Consider the following 25,000-nt stretch of genomic DNA (forward strand, 5'->3'; position numbering starts at 1 on the left):
ATCGAAACTTTTCCGTAGAACTTCACTTCTATGTCTTTAATAGTCCCCAGAGCATTTCTGGGAGGAAGTGGCTATCTCATTTAGGAGATGTAGAGACTCAGGTGTGAAAATGTTTCTTCTTGGTTATACTATAGGTTACAAATTGAGCTGGAGCTAGCTTATAGGACGTCTGAGCCCCAGTCCAGGGAGAGGAAGCCAGGGCACAGCTCAGTACTTGGCCATTCCATCCCTGCTGTGATCAGTCTCTGAGTCTGGTCTTGGGAATAGCATTATTTCATCTCTATTATCTGTCATTCTGCTTCATGCTTTATTTTTCCCTGGAACCCTCAGCTGCTGCTTTACAGATTCCCATTGTGCTTCAATTATTTGGAGCTCAGATTTGAAATGCCAACTCTTTTCCCTCCTCTTCCACCTGGATTGGGTTCCAAACCTTTCCAGCCTTCTTCTTCCTCTGCTCAGTCCTATATAGAACCCCTTTTGATAGCCTCAAGATGTGAAGGCTCCTCCTTTTTTTTTTTTTTTTTTTTTTTTTTTGGCTTAGGAACTGCATTTTAAAGCATTTATTTTTTGACTCCTCATCTTTTATTTTTATCATAGGGTTTCCTTTTAATGTTCCTGAGTGATGGGAAATGTTCTCTCTTGCTGCTGGGAAAGGCACTATAGAAATGAAATATGTATTGCCTTTCTACTTATTTGATTATCTGCCTCCTCAAAGCAGTTTAACAAATTAACATTGAGTCTCTTATTTTCTACACAGTTTCTTTTAAGCAAGGAAAGAATTATAGCTGCTCAATTGCTCCCTTGCTTTCTTGCCCAACTTCCTCTTCCCAGAATGATTTGTCCATAAAATAAGAAGGAAGAAGGAAAACCCACTGGAGAGGATTCTGATTCCCCTGGCAGATGATGGATGGCCGGCTGAATGACAAGTCGGCTTTGGGAGGCACAGTGAGCTATTTGAGCCTTTTCAACTGTGTGGTTTTTTTTTTTTTTTTTTTTTTTTTTCCAACTCATGAGGTTATACAGGAAAAATGAAGGGGCCATGGACATGGTCTTTTGGGTGGGCTTAATGAAGTATGACTAAGACAATTCCAGAATAGCCTTTATTGAAACATTACTTTGTCTGAGATTGTTCTTAGTGGGACACGTTCTAAGAACTAACTAGTGAAAGCATTGGATCAAATGCTAGGAACAGGTGAAACCAGCTTAGGAAGACTTAGGGTTGAGGTCCACCCCCAAAGGAATAGACTGATTTTAAAACAACTCCTCCCTAGTGACTTATCATAGTGCCTGAAATTCCATCATTAAGAATTATTTTCTTTAAGTCTCTACAATATCCAGAGGTCTCTTTGAAATAGTAAATAACTATATACTAGAACTAAAAGTATTTTAAGTCTTTATCAACTATTTATAACAGAAGTATTCTCTTATGGATTTTCATAATTCAAAAAATAAGCCCCATGGCCCTGCTGAAATGTAACCTAGTGTAGCCATTTAGAAGTTTTAGGGAACAAGAGAAGTAGAAAAAAGTGGTATTGAAAAGAGGGATTAATTAAAAATGTCACCTACTTCCCAATTTTGCTCAGGACTGGCCTTGTCGGTATAGCCTGTATTCATGGCAGCTGGTGGAGAAAGCACAGAAAATAAAAGGAAACCAGTATTTCCAAGGTTCTGTCATTTTGCCAGCCTGCCAAGGAGACAGATGCTGTAGACAGATTTGACCATAAGCTCTGGTTGAAATTTTGTGTGCAACCATAGCTCTGTGTCCGATTTTGTGTGCAACCATAGCTCTGCCGGCAGAGGAAGTCTGGAGATTGAAGTGGCAGCAAACCCAATGCCCAGATCCCTGCTTCTCACTTTTGTCTACATAATTTAGTCTCACCGCATGATTTTAGCACAGTCTATTCCCTTCCTCAGCCCTTGATTTCTCCATAAGCAAATGAGCCATCAATGTTGCAAGGCTCCAGCGGGTTAGGAAGAGCAAAAGAACAGAAGATAATAATACTCCAAATCTGATATCCACCAAGGACTGGTAAACTCTAGGATTAGAAGATGACAGAAGCAACATGAAGCTTCTGTTGGGGAATCTAGAAATTTACAAGGAAAATAAACCAAGGAGAAGTAGGGAGAGGTAGAGTCCCAAAGCGGCCCCGCAGGTGTTTTATGTTCTTACTTCTGCATGTGAATTTGAGAGCCATTCAAGGAGCTGGATCACAAATCCTTAAGACTTCCATTTAGCCATAGCTTATGTACAGCCCACAGAGAAGCCAGGCTACCCTGTCTTCCTGCCCTGTAGGTACTGTTTTAGGAGTGACACAGTCTGAAGCTTATGCCCATTAAACTTCATCACGGGGCTGTGTTGTTCTCACCTAACTCTTCATGTTTCACAATTTCCCAGGCTCAGCCTATGAATGTAGTTGGGGAAGTGTCATTCCCTAGTGAATAGCTTAATTTGTGTCCAGGAATAAATAATAGAGATAGAGTCAGCAGTGCAGTCCCTTGGAGGGTGCCAGTGATCGTTGCTCTTTAGGAAGTGCCCCACAGGGAGATGGCTACTGCCTTTGCAAATCATGTGTGTTGGGAGGAGAAAAGCATGTAGAGTTGACTTTTGAACAGCACGTGGATTAGGGCCACTGACCTTCATACAGTCAAAAATTTGCCCATAATTTTTGACCTCCCCACAGTTTAACTACTGAAAGCCTACTGTTGACTGGAAGCATTACCAATAACGTAAAGTCCATTAACACACATTTTATATATCAAATATATTATATACTCTATTTTTATAATATTGTAAGCTAGAGAAAAAATCTTATTAGGAAAATCATGAGGAAAAAAATTATTTACAAATTCTTCTTTTTTTTTTTTTTTTTTTTTGAGAAAGAGTTTCACTCTTGTTGCCCAGGTTGGAGTGCAGTGGTGCAGCACAATCTTGGCTCACTGTAATGCCCAACTCCCGGGTTCAAGCAATTCTCCTGCCTCAGTCTCCCAAGTAGCTAGGATGACAGGCATGCACCATCACACCCAGCTAATTTTGTAGTTTAGTACATGGGGTTTCACCATGTTGGTCAGGCTGGTCTCGAACTCCTGACCTCAAGTGATCCACCCACTTCGGCCTCCCAAAGTTTTGGGATTACAGGCGTAAGCCGCTGCGCCTGGCCATATTTACAATTTATTAAGTGGAAGTGTATCATCATAAAGATCTTCATCTTCATTGTCTTCATGTTGAATAGGTTGAGGAGGAGAAAGAATAGGAGGGGTTGGCTCTGCTGTCTCAAGGGTGGGAGAGGTGGAAGAAAATATGTATGTAGGTGGACTGGCAAAGTTCAGACTCATGTTATTCAAGGGTCAGCTAATATATACATATCTTTTTGTCGTTTTAAATAAATGATTCTACTTCCCTGGGCAAGTGCTAGGAAGCACATTAACTGCATAGTAGTCTGCAGTTTGAATTGTTTTCATTCTTTCTTTGGTATTCCAGAGATTTTATAATCTATGTTAAAATCATGAGTTCTGAAACTTGGTGAGAGACAGGGCTTTTAAAAGAGAGCACTTTTGGCTGTGTGATGTAAATCTGTTTCTCTTCAGAAAGACAGGGGGCCTGTAGATGATATTATTATTATTATTATTATTATTATTATTATTATTATTATACTTTAAGTTCTAGGGTACATGTGAACATGTTGGTTTGTTTCACCCATCAACTCATCACTTACATTAGGTATTTCTCCTAACTTACATTAGGTATTTCTCCCCCAGCCTCCCACCCCCAACAGGCCCTGGTGTGTAATGTTCCCTTCCCTGTGTCCGTGTGTTCTCATTGTTCAACTCCCACTTACGAGTGAGAGCATGCGGTGTTTGGTTTTCTGTCCTTGTGATATTTTCCTGAGAATTGTGGTTTCCAGCTTCATCCATGTCCCTGCAAAAGACATGAACTCATCCTTTTTTATGGCTGCATAGTATTCCTAGTGTGTATGTGCCACGTTTTCTTTGTACAGTCTATTATTTATGGATATTTGGTTTGGTTCCAAGTCTTTGCTATTGTGAATAGTGCCACAATAAACATACATGTGCATGTGTCTTTATAGTAGCATGATTTGTAATCCTTTGGGTATATACTCAGTAATGGGATTGCTGGGTCAAATGGTATTTCTAGTTCTAGATCCTTGAGTAATCACCTGTCTTCCACAATGGTAGAACTAATTTACACTCCCACCAACAGTGTAAAAGCATTCCTATTGCTCGACATCCTCTCCAGCATCTGTTGTTTCCTGACTTTTTAATGATCAGCATTCTTACTGGCATGAGATGGTATCTCATTGTGGTTTTGATTTGCATTTCTCTGATGACCAGTGATGATGAGTGTTTTTTCATATGTCTGTTGGCTGCCTAAATGTCTTCTTTTGAAAAGTGTCTGTTCATATCCTTTGCCCACTTTTTGATGGGGTTGTTTGTGTTTTTCTTGTAAATTTGTTTAAGTTCTTTATAGATTCTGGATATTAGCCCTTTGTCAGATGGGTAGAGTGCAAAAATTTTCTCCCATTCTGTAGGTTGCCTGTTCACTTTGATGATAGTTTCTTTTGCTGTGCAGAAGCTCTTTAGTTTAATTAGATCCCATTTGTCTATTTTGGCTTTTGTTGCCGTTGCTTTTGGTGTTTTATTCATGAAATCTTTGCCCATGCCTATGTCCTGAGTGGTATTGCCTAGGTTTTCTTCTAGGGTTTTTATGGTTTTAGGTCTTACATTTAAGTCTTTCATCCATCTACAGACAAACATGGTAAAGCCCATATCTGGAATCAAAAATGAGTGAAGCAATTTGCCCAGCACTGGGACCTCCAAGTCTAGTTCTGAACTTGCAAATAGGTCACATTCTAGGAAGAGATGGACGTATCCTGACAGATCTATTTTGAGGAGCCAAGTCTGCGCTGAGACTTAAATAAAGGGGCAGAGAAACTTCCACTTTCCCAGGATACAGGAATGGAAGGAGAAGTCGGTTTGGCATAATAATTCAACATTTTTCTATCATGCGAAGGAAGAATCAGAATTACTGCTGAGATTCCTCTGTTTCCCTCAGATGAGAATCTTCAGAGGAGAAGAACTTGAATTAATTTTATTTTCCCAGTTAGTAGGGTTCTCAACACCTCAAAGTACCAGCATTGGTCCTCCCAAGAAGGAAATATATTTAACATTTAACCTGGTTCCTGTCCTACAAAGTAGAGATGAAGTCAGATAAGGAGCAAGCAGAATGGGGAGTCAGAATCAAGACTTTTTTTCTCTGTTAGTTTGGATAAATAGCAAAGCTGTCTAAGGATGAATGCTGTTATTGTCATTACATTTGGTTTTCAGTTGGTGGTGGGAAAATTAAATGAGGACTCTGTCTCATCCAGTCCACTGTGCATTCTATACATCCGACTCCTATCTGCTGCCAGATTTAGAGCATGCATTCCTTCTTAGCCCATACCCTCTTATTTCCATAAGAATCAATACAATGAAGTAAAATAATAGAGAAAAATCTGATCCTCTTTTACTACTTAACCTTCAAAGAGCTGTTTCTAGAAAGACCTCTGGGATTGCTATTTAGTCAGGGGTGGTACTTCTTGGATAAATGAATTACAATATTTTGTTTAACTAAACAACTGAAAAGTTGGGACATTACACTAAAAAAATACACTGGGCAAGAAAGATTATGAGAAACTCTTTCTTGAGTTCTCTACCACATCCTGCCTGTTCATGGGTTTTCTGCACTCCCACCCCAATACCACCATCACCTCATCTGTGAAACTCAATACCATGTTAAAGCTGGAAGGGCCGTTTGATAGAAGCCAGTTCAACCCCATCATTTTACTAATTTGCAGATGGAAGGCCAGAATGGTTAAGATACTTGCCCAAGGTCCTAGAGGCCAGCAGGGGCAAGCCAAGACCAGAACCCAAGTCATGTGGCCTTGGTCTACTACTTTCTTCATCATACTGTATTGTTTCTTGAAAAGTGTGGTACAGATGCCAGTTTCTCTTAAGCAAAGCTAGATGCTAGATAAAAGTTGTGATCAGACTTTTATGAATGCCTGGGGGAGGGTGGATATTGACTTTAGAAAAGTTTATGAGCTGATGTCACCCTGATTTTAAGTCTGAGCTAAAGCTCAATTAAGTGCTTCTTTGTTGTTACATTACAATCTTAGTGTTGTAGGAAGTTCTGAAATATCCCATCATTTCTTTTGGACTAAGTTCTCTCATTTAATACAAGAAATTTGAGTTGAATTATCTTTAAGATCTGTTTCCATTTTAATGAGCTCTGGTTCCTCTGAAATGATTGTTAAATGCCCACCCTCCCCCACCTCCATCACAATCAGGAAATGGGGTCTTTAATCTTTCACACATTCTTACATAGGAGAAAAAATGATTTTAATACTGATTCTGACCGACTCTGAAGTATTGTTGTAACCTTCTGAAGTTCTTTCAGGTTGGCTCAGACCCTCAGGGGAACCTTGAACCAAAGCTTTAGGGCAGCTGTAGGCAGAATAACAGGACTTTGCCTATTTGTTAGGAATTACTGAGCTCCGCAAATATGGACTTGGTTGGAAGCTGTGCCAATGTCCCTGCGATGGTCTCAAAATATGGACGACTAAAAGAGCTGCCTGGTTTGGCATTCTCTGGGGGACAGTTCTTGGAAAGTTTGTTGGTGGGGCTGGCCACTCTATCTGCAAAGAATGATGTCTGTTTTCTGGTGTCTACCTTACCCTGTTCCTCGCTAACTACTGAAAGATGTGGGAAGACTTTGGGAACCTGCCCCTAAGTCTGTCTTCAGATATAAAGGTTGACTCCTTTCAGTATAGAATTATCTAAAGTTGTTAGTCAGGATTTAAGAGATCTGCACAAACTGAATTCTTTTCAGTTCACGGTTTTAGGGGAAATGATGTTTTTATCCATGTTTTGAGATTTCTGCTTTTCCTTTGTTCTGTCCGTAAAGAACTGGAGAAAACTTTCCAGACATCTCTTGCCTTTCCGAATTGTATTCATTCATTAAAGTCACATCAAATTCAATAATAAAATTTTCTCAGAAATAGCCATGAATTTATAAGCAGTAATACATGATTTAATTATTTTTTTCTCTTCAGCTGTATTCAAAGTTTCTTCAGAACAGAGGATATGTTTTATGCTTTTGATCTACCTCATGGCTTCTTTGTGATAATTTGAGTTTAATATAATAAAACATAATGATGAAGCAGTGAGGCCAATGTCTCCTTCTGGAGTCAGTCTTGGCCTATAGAATTTATTGACATATATTTCAGGTTACATATATCTAGATCTTTATGGGGTTGAGCTTTACTCTTAGTGAATATCAACACTTTGAAACTTATAAACATCAAATTCGGGAATCCCCCTGCAGGCCTACAGAATCAACATTTTCAGGGGATAGAGCAGGAGTAAATTTTTTTAAAAGCTTCCTAAGTGAGTCTAATGCACAGCTATGGTAAAGCCTGCCTCATGGAATAAGAGGGCCACTCTTAAGGGATTATGCCAACAGAGGCTTCCCAAGCACAGGCATCATTCACGTACACAACTAGCAAGGGAAAAACACACATCATTATTGCAGGGCATTGCTAGGATTGTGCCTGGGTGCCCACAGGCAGGTTCTGTACAAGAGGATGATAGCCAAAGGTTAACATACATTTTGAACCGAAATTCCTCAACCAAAAGCATATTTTAAAACCTTATAACACAATGGCATTGGAAGTGAAGACCAGCAGAAAGAGAGTAGAGGCTTATCAGAGTGGAGAGGCAAAGAGCAAAGCTAGGGTTATGTGTAGGTGGTCATCCACATAGTGTGATTTGTAAAGACCTACTGACTTAAACTTGCCTTGTGAAAAAATCATTTGGCTTAAAACACTGACTCTTATTAAGATGGAAGTACCTGCGAATCACATCTGACTGGGTACATCATATTCTTACCTGAGAACACATTGTAATGGGGTGGGGAAAGAGCTGGAAACATAGATGGAAAGAGAGAGGGTGTTGCCAAAAGAGGATGCACACTGGGCAGGGCATCATGCAGACAGTGGCAGCTGGACAAATATCATCACTTGATTTACTGTTATTTAAAAGAGAACTGCTCAAAACTATGGGACTATTAGATATGCTATGTTTTTCTCTTGCCTACCCTGCTGAGGAGCTCCTTGGCTCACTCTGGCCTCTGCTGCTAGCTCCTGAATTGGGAAGAAAGCAACAGGAAAGCAACCTCATCCCGTGGGAGATGGCCCGGTGGTCTAGGCTGGCCCTGAGAGTGAGGGCTCTGAGATCCAGCCTGAGGATTTTCCTCTGACTCGCTGTGTGGCCTCCAGCCAGTCTCCAAACAGCTTTAGTTTCCTTGTATGTCAAACCAAGATAAATACCTAACTTCCCACTTCTCTGGGGCATTGTAAGGCTTCACTTCTGCCACTTTCAGTAAGGTTTGTCCAAAGACCATAAGAGGAAAGCTTTTGAGTTTTAAGATGATTTACTTTTAGTACTGATGTAGCATTAGGTAGAGAGGAGAATGTACTGGGAGGGTGGGATAATGGAGAACACAACAACCTCACTCAGAGAAGCAGTGTTTGTAGTGGAAGAGAAACCCAAAAGGGCTTTTGGGGTTGGGGTGCAAGGGAGAGAAGTCTACAATTGGTACCAGATGCCATCAGAAGCTAACGACCTGACAAACTCCGTCCTCATAAAACAAATTCCTTAAAAAGGAAGCAAATGGAAATATAAGCTTGTGAAAGAATTTGCAGCAGCTGCCCTAAAACCATTTCTCACTTCATAAACAGGTCTGGGTTTGGTCCTTTTTTTTTTTTTTTGGTGTTGGTCTTATTTCATGCCACTTTCCCCTCTCATATTCTCCCCTGTCTCATTCTTCCTCCCTTGCTGCTCCTGCTGGATGGACTCCCTTCTCACACTGGCACTCATAACAATAGTAGTTCCCATTTTGATGGAGGGAGGCTCGTTCAGAGCATTTGTTTTGTGTCTTGTCTCAACATGTATTTGTCTTCAATGACGGCATGGATTAATTGGACGAAGTCACTCAAAACAGCACTTGCTCTTTTCACCCTAACTTATTTCCAATAAACTGATGTGGATGAGAGTATTAATGACTCTCTGTTTTCCAGTACTTCCTGTTTAGCATGCTGAAGAAGAGATTACGTTTGGAACATCCATGGCATGTGGCATCTAGAGAACTAGGAGTTCTTTAGCATCACTAATGAAGCATCATGATCACATTTCATAAAGGATAGTCAGATTTTAGCTTCCTTGTCAGATAGATTAAATAAATATTTGGAGACAAAAATGTATTTCCTACATTGCATATCAGCATTGAATTTGGGGAATTGGGGCTGACTCATTAACAACCCCCACCTTATATTTTTCTTCCTTCATCAGGTCTCAGAATGGATACTTCATCATCACAGGAAATAACCAGGGCTTAAACTTGTGAAAACATTTTCTTCACACCGATCACCTACAATTCTTCCAACTTATACATAGTAAACATAGATAAAAGAAATGAGAGTATCATTGGCATATGATTTTAATCTCAAAGCCATAAGAGCAGGGTCAACAAATTTAGCATGTTTAGTTTGAATCCATCCTTTTGGGGCTAGTGCTTTTTAATTCAAGACTCAATTATTTCAAGGTAGTAGGTGCATATTCAATGATGTTTATTCTACTTTCTCATATCATTGCCTAGATCTTTGATAGAATAGTTGACCACTAACACAATTCAGGGGGAAACAGAGCACACTACTGATGACAAGATTCATAGTAGTCATATCTTTTGGGCTAATAATTAGCACCAGGGACAACCACATCAAGAGCAAGAAAATATCTTGTTAGTCTTCCATACTAGACTATGTATTCCCTAAGAGCATGGTTCTTATACCACTGGTACTCAGATCAATGCCTTCCCAACAGAAAGTGCTCAGTAAATGCTTATTAATGAGTGAGTGGAGAAAGATGGTCGAATCAGTGTTTAATGATATTTTCATATTTCAGATCCCTATTTGTCATTATAAAATTTAACAAATTTCTCATTTTGATAGCCAAGGACTGACTTTGCTGTTTATAACATGAACAATCTTAATTTAGCAAATTTTTATTGTGTCGACTACAGCAAGTCATGTGTTTAATGTAAAGTGGGTAAGAGTCAGTTTTCCTCTTCAAAATGTCCATAATCTGGTTGGGACATTGAGCATTTAGGAGACACTCATGTACTGATTATCTTGTGAATAAAAGGATAAATAAGTTAATTCACTGATTAAAGAATGAGAAAATGCATACATAACTATAACACAAGATAAAGCAAGAGAAATGCTAGAAGTGAGTTATTTTTTAAATCTCACTGGAAAGTTCAAAGGAAGAGGGCATCTGAAGGGACTTTGAGAAGGAGGGTGTCTTAGCTCATTTTGTGTTCCTATAACCAAATGCCTGATTGTGGGAAATTTTTAAAGAAAAGAGATTCATTTAGCTCATAGTTCTATAGTCTTGGAAGTGCAAGAAGCATGACGCTGGCATCTGCTCAGCTTTCTTGTTGTGTCATACATAGCAGAAGCAAACACATGCAAAGGTGCAAAATTTGAGAGGCACCCTGACTTTATAACAACCTGCTCTCATGGGAACTAACCTATTCCAGTGAGAACTAATTCAGTCACCACCATGAAACAGCACTAAGCCATTCATGAGGGATCTGCCCTCATGACCCAAATACCTTCCACTAGGCCCCACCTACCAATACTGCCACATTGGGAATCAAATTTCACCATGAGTTTTTTGGGGACAAACCATACCCAAACCATAGCAGAAGGCCTTGTAGAAATCTCAACAAATTGAGCAAAGGTACTGAAATGGGAGAACAAAAAAATGGGGTGACTAACAGCAAACAGAACACTGAGGCCTGTTGCAGTGAAGCAGTAGAGGAATAACAACTCTGTGAGGATGCCATAATTATCCCCATCTTATAGGGGAAGAAGCTGAAACACTTGGGAATAACTCACTCCAAATCAAACAGGTGGTAAATGATGGGTCCAGGATTCAGTTCCAGAGAGCCTGAGGCTAATGCCCTTATTATTAAGTTCTGTGGTTCTGCCACAGCAAGAGGGTGACACTCATTTTGCTCCAGTGTATTCTTGCTGCTGTTATGGTCCAGGCTGAGTCTAGATTGGCCCTGGCAATCCAAGACAGCAGTTCTCTGCTGAGAGGATGTCTGGAAGCATCTAGCATAAGTTAAGCATGGGACATGGATTCAAGATGTGTGAGTTTCCTCTTCCAGTAATCGGTTCCATTTCTGCTGAGTCTGTGCTACTCTTCAGTGGTATGTACTGCTATGGCTTTAGCAGTTGTCAAAATATTTCCATACCAATCGGTAAATTGGTGTTGTCTTTCTGTTGTCTCAGAAACCTAGGCCCTTCAGACCTGGCCTTCTGTGTCACCTTGTGATCAAACATTTGAAAGACTGATGCCTGACATAACTAGGGGCCTTCAGGTTTCACTCCTGAGCTTTGTTCTGGATTTGTTCTAATTGCTTGAGACCCAGCAGCAGTACTGGTTGTTAAATATTTTGAGTATCATCCCATGATCTGTTCATTTCTGAACCAGAAAGAGTTCATTGCAGAACTCTCGGAATATGTTCTCCACCTCATTTCATCACCATTTGATCCTTCTGGAAGAAAAAGCCATAGAAATTCAGCTAACTGTTACTTGTTAGCTGTTAGTTTTTATGTTTATTATTTGCTGCATGTTGTTGGGTAGTAGAGAAAAAATGGGATGAGTTAAATATCGGTTTTGGAGAAAATTGTTCTCTCCGATTTAGGAGCCCTCCCAGACGGAGCTGCAAAGTCACTGCTGCTCCTTACTGGTTCTCAACGAGTCCTAAGATGCTTCTGTTTCTCTCATCCCAGCTGTGTCCATCAGCCCTGTGGGAAGCAGGACAGCTGTCCGTCATTGCTGCTTGATCATGCCGATGTGGTGAACTGTACCTCTATAGGCCCAGGTCTCATGAAGTGTGCTATCACTTGTCAAAGGGGATTTGCCCTTCAGGCCAGCGGTGGGCAGTACATCAGGCCCATGCAGGTGAGTTGAAAGATCATGATCACCAGGACCAACTTCCTGGGAAGAATGGGTATTCATGCTCTTCTCTCTGGCTCCACAGGGAAAGAGCAGATATTTTTAAGCCATTTGAAAGGAAAACATGGGGGCTCTAACAAGCAGAAAGAAGGATGGCTTAATAGAAATGAAAGTTATATAAAAGTATGTACAGTGCTGATTAAGTGGGTTTTAAATTTCTCCTAAGGTGGGCAGTCAATGGGAGTGCTTATTCTGTTCTTCTCCCTTGTTTATCTTTCTATCAGAAATTATTTTCCCTCCTTTTACCTTTAAGATGAGAATGCCAAAGTTCAGACTTGTCTGTAATTTTCAGGAAAGATCGGTTGTAATCAGCATGTCTGTGGTTCACACTGTCCACCCACCCCCCAACAACCCTCCAACAAAAAGACTGAAGAAATAGAACCTGATTTTTCTCCCCAGAAGCATTAAAGCTGTTACTGAGGCAGAGATTCTGTCATGATTCTAACTCTGGTCAAATTTTCCAAATTTCTACAAGCTTCATTTCAAATTTCTACAGCACCATTTTCAGAATTTCAAGCTGGTCTGGAGGTAGTAGAATATGTAGATTAACAGGATGGCTCAGGAGACAGATCAGAATTAAATTTTGGCTCCACTGTATATAAGATGTGTAACTTTGGATTAAAAAATAAGCAAAACAAATTAATCTCTTTAAGCTTGTTTTCACATTTTAAAATGATTAGAACAGAGTGCTTATCTGATTGAGTTATGATGATGACTGGAAATAATGTAAATACTTTTAGCAAAATGATAGGTACATAGCACTCTAACCGTTGTCAGTATTATGACATGATCATGTATTCTCAACTAAGAATTTTGTTTTCCATCCTTCCTTTAGAGAGTCTTCAATTCCCTACAGAGAAACTTTAAACATGATATCAGCCATTAGAAAACATGACCATATTATAAGATAGAAAAAGGATGCCCTAGGGAAGAGAGGATGGTACTCGAGGGAAAAAAAACAGAAAGATGTGGTCTCATAAGGAAAGAGTGGACACACAACTGTTAACTAGACATCAGTGATTTACAAGAGTTGATTTTTTTTTTTTTTTATTTTGTGTCAATTGATTGCTTAACAGGTTGGGAACCTGTGGGAGAATTTCACTTGCTTAGAGATGTCAGGATTTAAAGGTGTGCACTTTGGCTTCAGCTGGCTTAGTTTCTGCCTGGAGAGAAACAGGTTTAATATACCTTGAGGCACCAACTTCTTGGTCTGTGATGCTTTAGTCAGGACAGCAGAGCCCTTATTACCTGTTCTTCACTCATCTCAACTCAGGCAAAGGAATGTCCACTTCAGAAAAGAAATAAAAAGACTGGAAAAAAATGCAGGGACTGAATCTACTCATGTGATAAGTGAAGAAGGGGAGAGAAGAAAAGACAACATGTTTAATGCATTAAAATTAGAAGCAAATTCAAAACAAAATGGACAATACCTAACAGAGACAGGAGAAACACCAGGCAATATATGCAATATATGCAGATTTTGAGAGACATTCTTTGTTTGTTTGTTTTGAGACAGAGTCTTTCTCTGTCACCCAGTTGCCCAGGCTGCAGTGCAGTGGCACCATCTCAGCTCACTGCAACCTCCCAATCTCTACCTCCCGGGTTCAAGCGATTCTCCTGCCTCAGCCTCCTGAGTAGCTGGGACTACAGGTGAATGCCACCATGCCCGGCTAATTTTTGTATTTTTAGTAGAGACGGGGTTTCACTGTGTTAGCCAGAATGGTCTCCATCTGCCAACCTTGTGGTCTGCCAACCTCGTGATCTGCCCACCTCGCCCTCTCAAAGTGCTGGGATTACAGATGTCAGCCACTGCCCCCAGTCTGGAGAGGCATTCTTTAAGTGATAGTGGCTCGTTGTAATTAGAGCCAGACTTGCATGCTGTGTTAAGTGAGTGAGGGGCAGCATCTGGGCTGGGAGAAGGGTGGGAGCTCACTGTTTGCCAACCACATGGCGCAGTCAGCAACGGCACTCTCCAGCTGACCAAACGTGCTGTCACCTGAGGCTGGCCCCATGAAGGAAATTATACAATCCCTGCTCATGATCACAAGACAGTGGGGATGTTTGCTTTTGGTTGACACAAGAACCGAAACTAAACAGAAAAATGTGTCTGGCTTTGAATTGGGTCCTTCTGGCAAACAACAGGGAAACATTGGGAAGCAGGAAGAAGCAGCTAGCCAGGAGTTGGTATCGGGGGTGACAGGTGCCTTCAGCAGTCATTTTACCTGTGGCTTTGGTGCCACTGTGATTTCCTGGCAGGATGGCTGGCTCAGCCATAGAAACTCCCCTTTCTGTCTTTGACCTTTGATAATCCAGTAGCTAGAATGTTGGCTGTGCGTTTTTCAAACAAGTCATAAGCTTCTAGGTCTCCAGGTCCTAGCTTGTTACATTCCCCCCACCCTAGACACCTTCTTCTCCCACCTCCCCCTGTACTGCTGGGAAGTCCTGATCATTTTTGAAAGGCCAATCCTGTATTATCTATTCTGTGGAACTTCTACGTGCTGTCCTCCTTGGCCGAGGATGGCAGTTCCTCCTCCAGCTCCTGTTGTACCATCACACAGGAGCATGCATTATACAATATGACTTTATTGTTGCATATTTATGTTTTCTTTCTTCTTGATCTCAGTTTTCTACTTTTGTTTTATGGTTTGCAGTCTTTATATGGCATTCTTTCTAACCATTACAGAAGGGGATAGGATATAACAAACAAAAATGTAGCTCTTAACATTTCCTTCTTTACTTTCTTTTCTGCCTTCCTCCCTCTCATCTCCTTTCTATTCTTCCCCCTTCACATGTTTTTGAATCATTATTTCAACATGAGATTTGCTTGCCTGGTCAATTTTTAGTTCCTGGAGGATATCTTGTTTAGGACGGGACCTGGCCCTTCTAGGTGCTGGATAAATATGTCTTCATTGAATTAGTAGCAGTGTGCTCTAGGGCTGCCTCACTGAAATGGCAGGCCCTAGGAAATGGCTAGAATCTCTCACATTTAACTACAAGGTTTGGAAAATGCCTTGTATGCATTAACTCTCAGCACCATTCCCAGTGGAGGTAATTATTTTCAGTAGCATTATCAGTTGGCTTATTAATAAGAGTGCCAGCAGGAGACAGATGACATACTCAAAAGTGGGCAATTTGAGAGAATTTAATCAAGGGACCACTCATAAATGTGTAGGCAGGATATAGGAAAATCACAAGGAGATGGTGCAGTATCCCAGGTGAAGGGGCTCAGTTATCACCCCTAGGCCTGAAAGGTTTACCTTAGGAGTGCAGAATCACAGGAAGAAGGAGCAGAAACTGTGTGGAGCAGGCTTCCAGAAGATGCAGCCAATCTGCAGTGACCCTTGGGAGAGAGTGGGGAGAATCAGCACCCTGGCCTCCCTCTTCTCCTCTCCCTCTCCAGGCTCCTGACACTGTGTCCTGGATCTGAATGCAACTACAAGTCAGAGGCATGAAATCCACTGGGGTCAGTTTCCCTGGACCAGAGCAGGGCGGAGAAGAGTTGAGAACAGGTCTGGAGGAGCAACTGGAAAGCAGACAACAGAGATGGCCTGAAGGAGTCTTGCCATGTCATGATTCTCTGGCACTAGCAGCCTTCTTTTATCAGCATCATACTGAGTATTGTAAGAATGTATATTAAAACAATGAGGCCTGAAGAGGGAGAAAGGCAAAATAATTTGTCCTGTTTTAAATGTTTAGACAGATAATCACTGAGACTCTTCTAAAGCCTGGAAACTACTCTGATAAGTTTTTTATTGTGACTTTGACAGAAGCAATTTCTCTGTTTCTAGAAGGAAATTCTGCTCACATGTTCTTCTGGGCACTGGGACCAGAATGTGAGCTGCCTTCCCGTGGACTGTGGTGTTCCTGACCTGTCTTTGGTGAACTATGCAAACTTCTCCTGCTCAGAGGGAACCAACTTTCTGAAACGCTGCTCAATCTCTTGTGTCCCACCAGCCAAGCTGCAAGGTATTGTCTGGTCAACCAGGAACTGTATGCAAGTTCTTTTCCATCCCTCGCTCTTGAGGGTACTTTGGGACTCTTTTCATCACTCCAACACCTTTCCCATTTACTCCACTGTGTCACCATCTTCTGATAACTCCAGAAAAGTCCCAAAGGGCAACACCACTCTTTGTCCCCAACTACTTGAAAGGATGCACTGGCTCAGGTTCTCATGAATGAAGGAATCTTAGACTTTCCTCTATTTTTGTTTGATGATGTGTACCCCAGAGGCAAGCCTACTAGAATGGTTGTCCTGATAATATTCATAATCAAGATACAGTCTATTGTGCACATTTTGAAATTTAATATTTAACAACCATCCTTTGAGTAATGTGTGAATTTGTCCCAGGCTTTAGTGCTGGTTAGAGATAAAGATAGGGTGGAGTCTGCTCTAACTGATGGCTTCTCAGACTTTGATGTGCTTAATAATGACTCAGGAGGCTTGCTATAATTGCAGATTCCTGAACCTTTTCCAAGAGATTCTTGCTTAGTGAGTCTGGGGTGAGATAATGATGCTATGGTGAGTAGTTCATGGATTGCATTTGGAGAAACCATGAATTATACTAAGGCATATGGTATAGTGTTTAAATACAGAACTCTGCATCCAAACTGCCTCTGTTCAAACCCTGATTCTGCCCCTTACTAATTTGGGCAAGTTACCGATCCCCAATCTCCTCATCTGCATAATAGCGGATAATAATAGGATCTATTTCATAGGGTTGTTTGAGGTTTGAAGTTTACACAAGTTAATACATGTAAAATGCTTAGAACAGTGCCTGGCATATAATAAGCACTATAAAAGTGTCATCTATTATTATTTTAATGCTTTCCATGATACCATCACTGCTATATTTTTATTATTTGTAGGTAGGAAAAGAAGTAATGATTTAGTTGGTAGCCCTTCTTTCATTTGGGTCAAGAAAGATTTATCTGACCTCTGTTTTATGTAAGAGCATCACACTGGATGCTCTATAAGTAAAAAGATGTAGGACAAACATTTGACATGGGATTTTTGAGATGCTACTCAAGAAAGAATAATGTGACTTTCGAAAGACACCAGTAAGTTGAGAGGTTTTTATTTCATCTGCTATGATTATCTTTCTGGGCTCTCTGTTCTGAGCATCTTGTGCTTCTCTTTCCTGGAGTCAGGACTGAGCCCATGGCTGACATGTCTTGAAGATGGTCTCTGGTCTCTCCCTGAAGTCTACTGCAAGTTGGAGTGTGATGCTCCCCCTGTTATTCTGAATGCCAACTTGCTCCTGCCTCACTGCCTCCAGGACAACCACGACGTGGGCACCATCTGCAAATATGAATGCAAACCAGGGTACTATGTGGCAGAAAGTGCAGAGGGTAAAGTCAGGAAGTAAGTTGAATTGTTCCTGGTCTTTGGAGTTCTACCTACCTCGCTGCTTGTTATATTTGTTTTTCTGTATGATCTCTCTTTACCTATAGGACTATATTCTTCAGTTATGACAGGCAGGTAACCTGCTGTGCTTTATGTAAATGTATTCTGTCCCATAGAAGATCCCACAGTCTCACTTGGGTACTTTTTAAAATAATTTCTGCCCTAATGATCACTTTCCTTGAAAGTAAGAGTTAGCAGCATCCCAAGTGTTGTATGTGTCACCTGAATCCAACTCTGTGCCGGCCTATACTCGTCAGTCCAGTTTACAATTGCAGGCCTGGCCTGGTTCCCAGCGCAGACTCTTATGAGCTGTGGATATTGGGAAAATTCCTTTCTCTGCCTCAATTTTCTTTCTATAAAAAGGGGATGATGATAACAAAAAAAATATCTACCAGTTAGGGCTGATGTAGGAACTAAATGAATGATATTAATACAACATAGAATTCAGTAAATTTATTTTAAAAATATAAAACTCAACTCATTTTGGCTATTAATATTGTTATTATGTCTTTCTGCTTTCTTCTTCCTGAATTTTAAGTATGTGCACTCCTAGACCGGTGGCCAGAAACACTTTTCTTCCAATGTCGTGGGGGATCTGAAAGAACACAAACTTTATAATGTAATTTAAGAGGAAGGGCTTCCACTAGAGACATCTTGGGGTTCAAATCCTCATCCCCCCTTTATCAGCTGAGTAACCTCAGGCAAGTTACTTACCTCTTTGGGTTTTGGTCTCCTTCCTTTCTTCTAGGTCTCCTTCTTATCCTTTTAAGTTTAGAATAATGCTTGCATCAGTATTGAGTTGAAAGATAATTCAACCTTCAACTCAATATCCAACTCAAGGTTAACTCAATATCCAGCCAAGTGCCTGGCTTGTGCCAATTACTCAATAAATGGTTTCAGAAAAAGAAACTTTTTCTGAGTGAACAAAAAACTTTCAGGAAAAGAAACTCCTTGCATTTAGGAAATAGTAGCTATTCTTTCTCTACCATAAATTATGTAGCTACAGGAGAAACCAAATCTGTTTCTTACCTAGCACTTACCTAGCTACATTAGTTCAAAGCCTGTCAATATGTATTCTTTTAAGATTTTGTTTTTGAACTAACAAAATCCTAGCCATGGTATTACCAGTGGTGCCGGGGCATACAACCTTTTCTTGTAAGCTAGGATGGTCTAAAGGGACAGAAAAAAAATCAGGAAGCTATCTGACTCCCATTTACCCTTTCTCTAGTTGATCTCTCAACCATGTTAACATTTGGCCAATAGAGCAATGGCCTCTCCCAGGGCCTTCCACTCTAGAAAAGGCCCAGGCTCATAAGTGGGAGGGGAAGAGCAACCCCATACCCTGCCCTTTCCACCAGAGGGAAGGGCCAGGCTGATTAGGACATAAACAATACTGATGAAAAATTCATAGGAGGCAACACTCCCTGGTTCTGTGGTCTCTAGCAGATGCAGTAAACAGTTTTTGACAACCAAGAGCATATTTGCATGTGATTTTCATAGCATCTAGAGGCAATTTGCATAGGCAGTGAGTACCCAGGTAATCTTTAAGTGAAAACGTTACTACAGTTACCCTGAAGGCTGCTGTTTTCTTGCTTTTTTCCTCTCTAGTCTTGCCTCTTTTTTCACACACCAGCAGCCACCTCAGATATCTGCAAAATAGTGCCTTGAAGAATAAATGACCAGGGGTCAGAGAAATGTCTCAGGACCGGGAGGAATTAAAGACAGCAAGATCATCACCAATTTTCTGGGCCATGCCTCAGCTTTATGTTGGGAAAAAATGAGGCCTCCACCCAGAACTCTGGGTGGAGTTCTGGGTTTGAGGGACAGTTTTGGACACAGCTTTTCTGACTGAGAAAGTGGATGCTTGCATCACAATGTCAGCATCAGTTTGGGCTTAAACATTGACATTCACAAGCACCATGCTGAGGAAAGATTAAATTATTTACCGTGTTAGGTAAGCTGATTAAATCTTAGTTTACACCTGTTTACATAGCAGGTGGTGGATTGGTAATCAGAAATTTGCAAGTCTAGCATAAATCACTGCCACTTGCTGCTCGTGTTTACTCAGTGAACTATGTCAGCCTTGTTCCTTGCATGTGGAAAAAGCCCAGCATTGTACAAATGAGGCCCTCAACTTCTTTCTAGGGCATGCAAGCACAAAGAGAAGAAATTGAGAAAAGCAGAAGGGAAATCAATCCAGAGAGAATAGGCACATGATAATTTTATGCTACTGTACAGTGTAGTAAAAAAAAATTTTTGAGGGTTATATTTGCAACTTGCTTGCATGACCCTGAGCAAAATACTCAACGTTCATGCATCTCAGTTTTTGCATCTATAATGTGGGAAGTAGTAACTATTTCTATCCAACAATGTTGTTTTGAGGCTGAATGTCGGGCAATGTTGTGAAAGCATTTTACAAACTTTGAAGTTGAAAACATATGCCATGCCAGATATTACTTTTTGTTCATCTTTTTTTAAAAGAAGGAAACAATTACTAAAATATCAGCCAAATACATTCCTCTCCTGCTTCTTCTCAAGTCCATGGTTTTAAGACAAAAGAATGATAAGTGCTGGATTTGACTTCCTCTGATATCTCTGTTCCAGCTTTGTCTCATTCTACCCAGGGATGTCACAGATGGCATATTCATCCCCTGCATGCTCTATGCCAGTCTCTGGGTTAGGAATAAAGACAGACACATAAATAAGACCTGGGCAGTCCAACCTCAAAAAATGGAGTCAGGATCTTTGTTATAGAGTTGTTGGCCACACCTTCCTTCTTAAAACTCTTCTTCCTTGATTCTCATCCATCTTGCTCCCTGATTCATGTTCCTTCTTCCTGTCTGTCCACCCTTGATTTTCTTTTCTGCTTTTATTCCTCTGCCCATTTCCTTAAAGTTGATGTTTGTCTGAGTTCTCTTTTCCAACTTGTCAGGCATGATGCTCATTTACCCGGTAGCCTCAGTTACCATCTGCATGCTGATGGTCCCTAAATTCATACCTGCCAATATAGTATCTTCCCTTAAGGGCCATAAGGCCCATAAGACCAACTGCCTGTGGATATTGCCGCTTGGATATCCTGTCTACATATTGAACTCTTAACTATGCAAAACAGAGGCTTTCAAATATGCATATCTTTCTGTGTTCTGTGAAGCTGGTTGAACCGGGTGCCTGCACATCACCTGAGACTCTTCAGTGCCCTGTATCTTCTCTCAAATCAGTTATCAACTCTGTCATTATCTTACTGACTCAGATATGCTTGTTTCTCTCCATCCCTGCTGCCGAGTCTCTATTATAGACTATTATCATTTTTCACCTCTGAACTGAACTTTCTGTCTCCAGTCCTTTTATCTTCAATATATTCACCACTTTGCAGCAAAAATGGCCTTCAAAAACCTCAAATCCAGTTTTGTTATTTTCCTGCATGAAAATGAATGATCAACCTACCTGCCACTTTATTTAAGGGCAAAAAGTTGAATATTAAGATAGTTTCAGTGCCTGCACAATCTGGCAGGGCCTTGCTTACTTCTCCAGCCTCATTGCTCGCTATCTTCCCTGCAGACCACTTCCCTTCAGCTCTTACACAACCTTCTTAGCATAGGCTCTAATACTACTGGAGTTGTTTTATATCTTCATGGAAGCCATGGCAGTCAAGGCCTTCAGACATGGGATTCCTTCTTCCCAGAGCTCTCCCTGACGGTAACCTTTTGCTTGACTAACTCTTACTCTCTTATTTTTAGTGTAGGTGTGACATTGTCCAGGAAGTTTACCAGGTCTCCCCAGACTGTAGGCCTCCTCTCATTGGCTGCCATTGTACACCAAATTTCTCTGATGATATCACTTATCTCACTGATTACAAATGATCTGGTTACTCATCTATATTGGCAAATAGACCATGAATATTTTGCTTAGCATCTTGTGCCCAATGACTAGTTATTTACTGGTAGGTATTCAATACTTTCTAAATGGGTAAAAGCATTGCATTTATATGCAAACTTATGATAGAATTTTGATGTGAAAGTTGATGCTAAAAATAGTGAAGGAAAGGAGAGGTTTTTCTTACAAGGTAATAGAGATCCCTGTTTCAAATGCTTTAGAGTGAATGAGAACTTTAAACATACATATGTAGTATTTTTTTTTTCTAGCAATTATCTCAATGACATAGAAAGAATGGTCATTCTTCAAAGACAGTTTTAATTTTATTTATTCAACAGATATTTATGCCTGATTAGTGCCACTCTTTGCAAGTTAATGGTAACAGAAAAAGGATTACCTCTCAACAAGCTCACCAGAAAGATGCTTCTCATACTTGGCTGCTCATGAGAATCACCCAGGGAGATTTTAAAAATCCTAATGTCCAGGTCACACCCCAAACCAATTATGTCAGAATCTCTGGGGGTGGGGTCCAGACATCTGTATTTTCCAAAGCTCCCCAAGTTGCTACCATGTACAGCCAAGGTCAAGAAGCACTGGTCTAGTCAAACTTTTGTTCCTGTTAGATTAACATCAGTTATGAAATTTTGACTTTCCTGAAAGATCCAGAATAAGACTTCTCTATTTAAAATTTTTGTAGCAGAACTTTTGCATGATAGATTTTAACACGTCTTTTTGAGACTTTTTTATTTTTGAGGGTAATAGAGAAAATGTAAGCAAAATTGTAACTCCAAGGAGGTTGTAAAGTATATGTAGTTTCAGGAGTTCTTTCCTTGTCACATTGTAGAATATGCACAAACTCTCCTTTAAGACCCTTTCTTTTTTCTCCTATGCAATTTACTTCCACATACACTCCTTTGCTGTTTCATTAACCTGATTTCCTGGGAAGCTAAAGTAAGTGTGATTGACTTATATTTTATCATTATGACTATATTATGTTCTCCCTTATCTTTCACTTCCATGGTTGCCTTTTTCTCATTATGTGTTATCTTTATGTGTGAAGGTTAGGTTAACGTCATTAGAGCCCATAATTAATTTAACTTCTAAATGATTCAAACCTTCCAACTTTAGTTAGACAATCTTTGTTTCTATAAGTCACTCATCAAGATGCCATCTGTGGGGTGCTGTAGTGTCAGATCTTCTTGTCGGTAATTGTAAACATCCATCCTTTCTGAGGGTTGCCCACAACATCAACTTTTCCAAAGTACATAAATCTGTTTAAGTTCTGTAAACACAAATGAAAGTCAATGCTGAAATTAACAGGCCTCACATTGTGACTATTTATTATTTAACAAATGTTTGATTGGTGAATGCCTTTAGTGAAGCCTTGTCTGACCTAACTTGGGGGAGAGCCTGAGATGGACTGGAGCTGGGTGTGTATATTTGACCCGTTTCCACACACATAGAAAGATTGGTGTGGCAGTGTTAAAAAGCTTAAAGCCTGGGCTCTGTTCTATTGGGTATTGATGAGGATGACTATGGTGATGATGATTTGTCACTGTTGCTATATATGCTAGGTATTTTGTACATAATACCCAATAATTTACCATAACAGTAATATATTTTATCATTAACAAAATAATAGTATAGTAAAATATATTATTATATAATAGTATATAATTTTATATAGTAATTATAATATTTTAGAATATTATTATTATCCCCTATTATAGATGAGGAAGCTGAGACTCAGTGTGGTTAAGTAGCCTGCCCATGATCACTCAGCCAATAAATGGTAAAATTAGGATGAAAACCATTCTGACTCCAAAAACTGTGCTATTGGCTACAAAGGCTTTTGGTTTCAGCAAATCACTTCATTTCTCTGAGCCCTTTCCTGCATTCGTAAAATAAAGGGAAATAATTGAGTGATTTCTAGCTCCAAACATTTCTATTTTATTTTCTATCTCCACAGAACCAATGAGAAGAGCCAACACTTTGGTAAAACATCATTGCAAGAAGTGGTAGATACATAACAATTTATTACCATCAGAAAAAAAAGCAGTGATATATTAAAACACAACTGTTGCACAGACATGGACTTAGTAGACAGCACTTAGGGCACTGTTAGAATAATACCTGAATAACTTTTGGTCTGCACGAACAGCCAAGGTTTTGTTCTCTCCTTCTTCATGGGTTTTGGTTCATTGTTATCCATTCACATCCAAGAAAACTGGATCTAGTTCTCCCTTGAAGTTGGAATATTGGGAAAACTTTTTTAGAATTTCTAGAATTAAGTTTTAGAATTAAACACATCCCTAAAACTTCTAAAGAAGGTAATTTAGTCAAATGGCCAAGAAGGGTTTTCTTAGTCCAAGATTTATCTCCTCATTTAGTGGTTAATTATACAGGGTCTGACATTATTGAGATCTAAATTTGAATCTCAACTCCACTATTTATTAGCTTTTTGACCTTGAGCAAGTTACTGATCTGTACTGAACATCATTATTCTGACTTACAAGATAGAAATAATAGGTGTACTCACAGGTTTTTGTAAGGAATAAATGAGATAATAGATGCAAAGAACTGAGCGAAATTTTTGGTCATATTATGCTTCAGTTCATCAACACTGCTGCTGTTTATCATCATCACCATCCTCATTATCATTACCATTACCATCATCATCAACACCATCATAATTTCTACCAGGTTAATGGCTCTTACAAAATGACTGTTGCCGTTTGGGCTATCCTTCTGGTGCAATAGGGAAATTTCTTCTTTAACACAGAGTACACTCAGCTACATTTTTATCCGTGGCCATTGTCTTCCATCTGTGGTTGGTTCCTATGCTAAAAACAAAACAAAACAAAACAAATTAAAAAAAAAACAGCACAGAGTCCAGGAAGACTGGAATTGGCATTCGAGGTCAGAGGTACAGGTCTTCAATTACCAGTGGAAAAAGTGCATTTCCCTTGCCTATAAAAGAAAACACACACCAAAATAGAAAGTTTATTAAATTTTTAAAAATATACTATTCTTCCCCAATTAGTACACTCTCTGTCTGCTTTATATCATCCTGCTGACAACTCAAGAAGTGACCAAGTACTACAGTGGCTTCAAGTAGATCAAGGAAAATGGGGGAAAGAGGGAGAAAAAGAAACCATGTAATCAGCAAGATAGATCTGGTCATAATTTTAAAAATTAGGATGAGCAAATAAAGTCAGGCTGGTCTGGAAGGAGAAGGGCAAGGGCATGTCCTGGAGACATTACCCAGATTTTTAGGCTCTTGATCTTTTTGAACCATAGCTTGAAACTCTGGAAGATTCAAACTGACTTTATCCTATCCTAGGAAGGGAAAGAAAGACTTAGTTAATCATCTGAAAACTGTGCAGATAAGGCAAGATAAAACTCATTAAGTATCCTGGATTCATAGTTTTTAAAAAATTATAAAAGTAATCTACCTAATTGTTAAGCTCTGCATCATAGCGATGTGCCTATACATAGGTGAATAGGTGCTAAACCTACACACGTATATACACATGCTCTATCTATGATTGCTCAAGGAAAGAACACACATTAATCTCT

The 25,000-nt window shown here is 39.9% G+C and overlaps 1 protein-coding gene across 2 annotated transcripts in view; it reads left to right on the forward strand.

Moving 5' to 3' along the window:
- The window catches only part of PAPPA2 (pappalysin 2), a 400,048-nt gene that overhangs the window by 301,351 nt on the left and 73,697 nt on the right, over positions 1-25,000 (forward strand). For both annotated transcript variants that reach the window (XR_003306912.1, XM_026448236.1), the window contains exons 15-17: positions 11,919-12,090; positions 15,933-16,110; positions 17,293-17,506. Coding sequence is in view for 1 of the 2 variants with exons in the window: in XM_026448236.1 (XP_026304021.1) it covers positions 11,919-12,090; positions 15,933-16,110; positions 17,293-17,506 (564 nt within the window). In the remaining variant the exon portion in view is untranslated. The remainder of the gene's footprint in view (positions 1-11,918; positions 12,091-15,932; positions 16,111-17,292; positions 17,507-25,000) is intronic.

The sequence above is a fragment of the Piliocolobus tephrosceles genome, chromosome 1, assembly GCF_002776525.5.
Source record: "Piliocolobus tephrosceles isolate RC106 chromosome 1, ASM277652v3, whole genome shotgun sequence".
NCBI classification, from domain to species: Eukaryota; Metazoa; Chordata; class Mammalia; order Primates; family Cercopithecidae; genus Piliocolobus; species Piliocolobus tephrosceles.